The sequence below is a fragment of the Laccaria bicolor genome, genomic scaffold (assembly GCF_000143565.1).
Source record: "Laccaria bicolor S238N-H82 LACBIscaffold_297 genomic scaffold, whole genome shotgun sequence".
In the NCBI taxonomy this organism is placed as follows: domain Eukaryota; kingdom Fungi; phylum Basidiomycota; class Agaricomycetes; order Agaricales; family Hydnangiaceae; genus Laccaria; species Laccaria bicolor.
In genome coordinates this window covers 4,755-8,870 of record NW_001890153.1, presented here as the reverse complement: position 1 = coordinate 8,870, position 4,116 = coordinate 4,755, and the positions used below count along the sequence as shown (strand labels likewise).

General features: G+C 49.4%; 1 protein-coding gene across 1 annotated transcript; it reads right to left on the bottom strand.

Moving 5' to 3' along the window:
- On the bottom strand, positions 1–2,991 carry LACBIDRAFT_304710 (uncharacterized protein; the record flags this gene model as incomplete). Its single annotated transcript, XM_001891038.1, has 5 exons — positions 1–288; positions 335–1,904; positions 1,962–2,086; positions 2,139–2,513; positions 2,569–2,991. Coding segments are annotated over 5 exons (2,781 nt in total), but the record flags the coding sequence as incomplete, so codon positions are not given.
- Positions 2,992–4,116: the final 1,125 nt, after the last annotated feature.

Genomic DNA, 4,116 nt, shown 5'->3' with positions numbered 1-4,116 from the left:
TGTGAACATCCGGTCTCGTTTGAGTGAGGAATCTGTTTCATAGTAGCTGCGGAAGAGAACTTCTATGATGTCGTGATCCACATACCCATCATCATTGACATACAGCTCAGCACTCTGTTGGTTTTTCCGACCAGCGTTTTCCAACAAATAATCTTGCTCTTTCTCAAATATAATGTCAGCTTTGCGTAAGACGTTGTCTCCAGCTTGGAATGCAGGCAGCAGGGTCATATCTTGAGTCAGATCAAGGGTATCCGATCGACGAATTTGGTTGAGGGAAATGGAAACAGCCTGAGAGCAGGTTGAGCGTCTGCAACAGGGAGTAATACCCTCATACCTTTTCTTTATCCTTGAATGAAGCAAGGGGCCGTGCGTCTCCCTGTTTTTCCGTGGCCGATTCGAACAAATCCGAAAAGCTGGGCTGTAAGACGATGGATGCAGCAGCATTACTGCTCGACGTTTTGCCCGAAAATTTCTGGAACTCATCCAGGTCGCTGTTACCAATACAAGCAGCAGGAATAAAAGTAGACGAATTAGTGGATAGATGTGAAGATGCTGTTCTTAGCTGTGAAGCAAAGGTTTGGGTAAGATTGGTGGGGGCAAGTTGCATATCCTGCGAACTGTCACCACCAACCAACTCCTGAAATGGTCTCCGAGAATCTAAGCCTTCTCCCAAGTCAGGCGACGACATTGCCGAACTTCGTTGTGTTTCGCCTCGCAAAGACAGGGACCTTCCTAAGGGGCCCAGCTCTGCATGTCGAACAACAGCTTTGTTCTCCTTATCTTCGCTATAATCAAACATGAGACCAGTGTCATTTTCCTTGTCTGTTTCGTTCTCCACCCGCTCATCCGCTGAAGCTGACATGTAATCCTCGGATTCCAATATCATTGTGGGTGGTTTATCAGGCAGGACATTGTTGTGTGAAGGATGCTGAACTCTGGGCTTGGGCTCATCGTCCTCGTCGTCTGAATAGAATACTGTCCGTCGCCGGTGAGATGATCGGGTGTTTATATTCTCCTGATCGTTGAGGTCATCTATCAAAACATCCCCTCCAACATCGTCCGCCATAACTTCGGCTGCACCCTGACCTTCGTCGGGCTCGGGTTCGGGACTGGCAGAGCCCCTGCCCTCTGGCATCCAATCATCATCGTCCTCGTCTTCCTCGTCTTCATTATCGCTATCATTTTCGATCGCACCAGCCATCCGCGCCTCAGCGGCTTTTAGTCCCTTCTCCACAAGCACGTTCAAAGATTTTTCTGAAACTTCTGCTGGGCCTTCAGAAATGAGGATTCTGCCTCCAGCCTTCATGTAATCTGCCTCCTTCTTGTGAATGGTTTCGCGAATATCTCCCTTGACTTTACTCCAGAGACTCGTATTCAACTCGTCACGTGTGATACCTGATTTACGCCGACTGGTTGACGAACCGACATTGTTGAGGGGACCCAATTTGGGTGCAGCGCCAGACTTCTGCATTGACAAGTTCATGCCTGCAAAATTGAGTTGGACCTTTCTGCCTTCAGACGGTCTCCCCTTGCTAGTAGATCTGTGGTGTTCCTCGTCAAGTCTGGTAGTGCCCTTCTCCGGAGAAGGCAGAACGACAAGGTCGTCGTCTTCATCTTCACTGACCAACGGTGCATTCTGCTTTTCGACCAGAGCGCGCTGTTTGAGTGCCTGAATGTCTTCCCGTTTCTTCGTTGCTATCCGCTCTTCATAAAGGAGCTCAGGTTCAGGAAACTCGTCGTCAGACTCGGCGGCTGGAATAGTTGGCGGTATTATGGGAGGACATTGTTCCCCTTGAAAAGGATGGACAGAAGATGGTGAGATAGGGCGAAATATATTGACGGCAGAGCTACGGGGAGAAGAAGGTGGATCAGAAGGCACTTGCATGCTGCTTTGAGTATTTTTGCTAAATGACGAAAAGGAATTATTCTTAGAGCAGTGGCGACAAAACGAGAGTACTAACACGACGGAAAACAAGCGTTGCAGGGTGTGCTTATCGCGTTGAGGACGAGGGATGAGGCATTCTTTTTCCGTCGCGATCCGAGCACGCGCTTTTGCTGTTTCGGTGAAGTCTTTTTTCGTTGGCGCCTGGTGAATAGAAATTTAAACAAAATACGACGTGCATGACTACCTCATGTACCTTGACTTTCGGCTTCCTGGACTTATTGTGTGGGATTGTCTGTTCAACATGGTCGACTTTCATGTTACGACCCTCCCCCACACTCATCATTGGGGCCACAGTCACGCCACCGTCTGAGGCAGAAAGTGTAGATAAGAATCCGGGTTCGGGGGTGTTAATGCGATGTAGAGCGGATGGTGATGAGTTGCTGGAATGTGTGCCGTTTCCCAGCTCACCATCTGAGTCTGAGTCTAGCAGCGTGGTTGGTTTTTTTGTACGTCGGCGCCGCTCACTGATGAGGGGAGATGAGGGAGGTGCCAAATGATCTACAGATCTTGGTGAAGTCGCAGTAATGGTAGAAAGAGGACCTGCAAAGGAATCATCCAGAGGAGCGTCCTGAAACGAAACTGTTAGTTATGCAAAAAAAAACGCAATTCGTAAATCCACCTGCTTTAGATGAGGGCTGACTGGACAACGATTGGTCGATTTTTGACGCATCTTGACTATCGGGGAAGTCAATTTCATCATCCATCGCTTTCAATTGCGCCCGCCATTCAAACTGAAATCCCGAAGAAGCTCGATAGAATTTTTCCAATCCTCCATGTGTTTCTACTGTTCCTTCATCATCTGAGGTTTGTGAGCTCGGAGGAACCTCTTCGTCAAGTCCGGGCGGCCCAGTTTGGTGGACACTGGCGCGCGACGGCGCAGCCAGTAAAGAAGATGAGGTTGATGCCTCAATATCTTCAGCTGGAGGGGATTTTTTTCTGCCATACGTTCGAGTGGGCCGTTTGATCTCGCTCTTTGCAGAGTCGCGTAGGGGAGATGAGGAGACGGTGGAATCTGCCACAATGGATAAATCCTTGCCCAGTGGCATAAGAATAAAGAAGGAGATTAAAATAGGAGGTGTCGCAAAAACCGCTAACGAGACCGCGGTCTTTCGTTGGTTGTTCGAGGGAAGAGACAGGTGCAAGAGCACTGCGTAGGAGACGACGTGTTACAACGTCACACACCGTGACAGTTCGCGTTAGTGACGTCACATGTGGGCATTTCAGTCATTTCTACTCTCGTTTATGTACCCGAACGTTGTGTCTGTCTTATTCTACCTCCCCTGATGGAAGCAAAACACCTGTGAACCCCACCTATTTGGTCCTATTAGACAGGAACAAGATATGCTTGTTCCTGTCTAGTTCGATCAAAGATGGCTTTTGTAACGCTCTGGGCAATAACTACCAGTAGTGCGTAGGGACTTTATAATAAATTCTTACCTGTGCTCACCGGCAACCATGAATACCAGTCACCGGTGTTTGGCACTTGGCGGCATTGCGCTCCTGCCCATAAAGGGTTCGATGCCATCACGAAGAACCCTTACTCACCGTTGTTGATGGCAACGCGTCGAGCTCGTCGTGCGCAACGCCGACAACGTGTATCCCCCTCAATAACAATCCATTCCCTTCGCTTTTTTTGTGTAACACAGTGGTATGTAGATCAATGACATTTTATTACAGCAAGGTTATGAAAGACATATGTATGGAGGTGATGATCATGTTGTTGTAGGGTATGGGGGAGGGTACACGGCATACGGCATTCAATGAGTAAGCTAGGCACTATCAACATCAGCATCGCTCTCAACAAACTCGTTGCTGGTGGGACGGGTGGGGGGCAGCTGGGATTTCTTGGATTTCTTGGGCGCTTTCTTGGTTGTCGTAGCGCGCGTCTCGGGCACGGCTTTCCCCCTCTTCTGCTTCTTCGCTGGTGGGGCCCCATCGTCCTCGCCTTCCCCTGTCCCTGGTGCTTTCTTCCGCGGCCTCTTGACACCTTTGTCCGACCTCGGCTGCCTTGCCTTCCCCACCTTTTCACCCGCTGCGATTCTCTTGCTAACGTCATCTTTGTGGTGATTTATGTCGCTTCTGGTCATCCTTACCCAACAGCACCTACCGCATTGAAGTGCCTCCAGTAATGTGCGAACATCGTCGATGGTGTGGATGTCGAACGGGCTCTT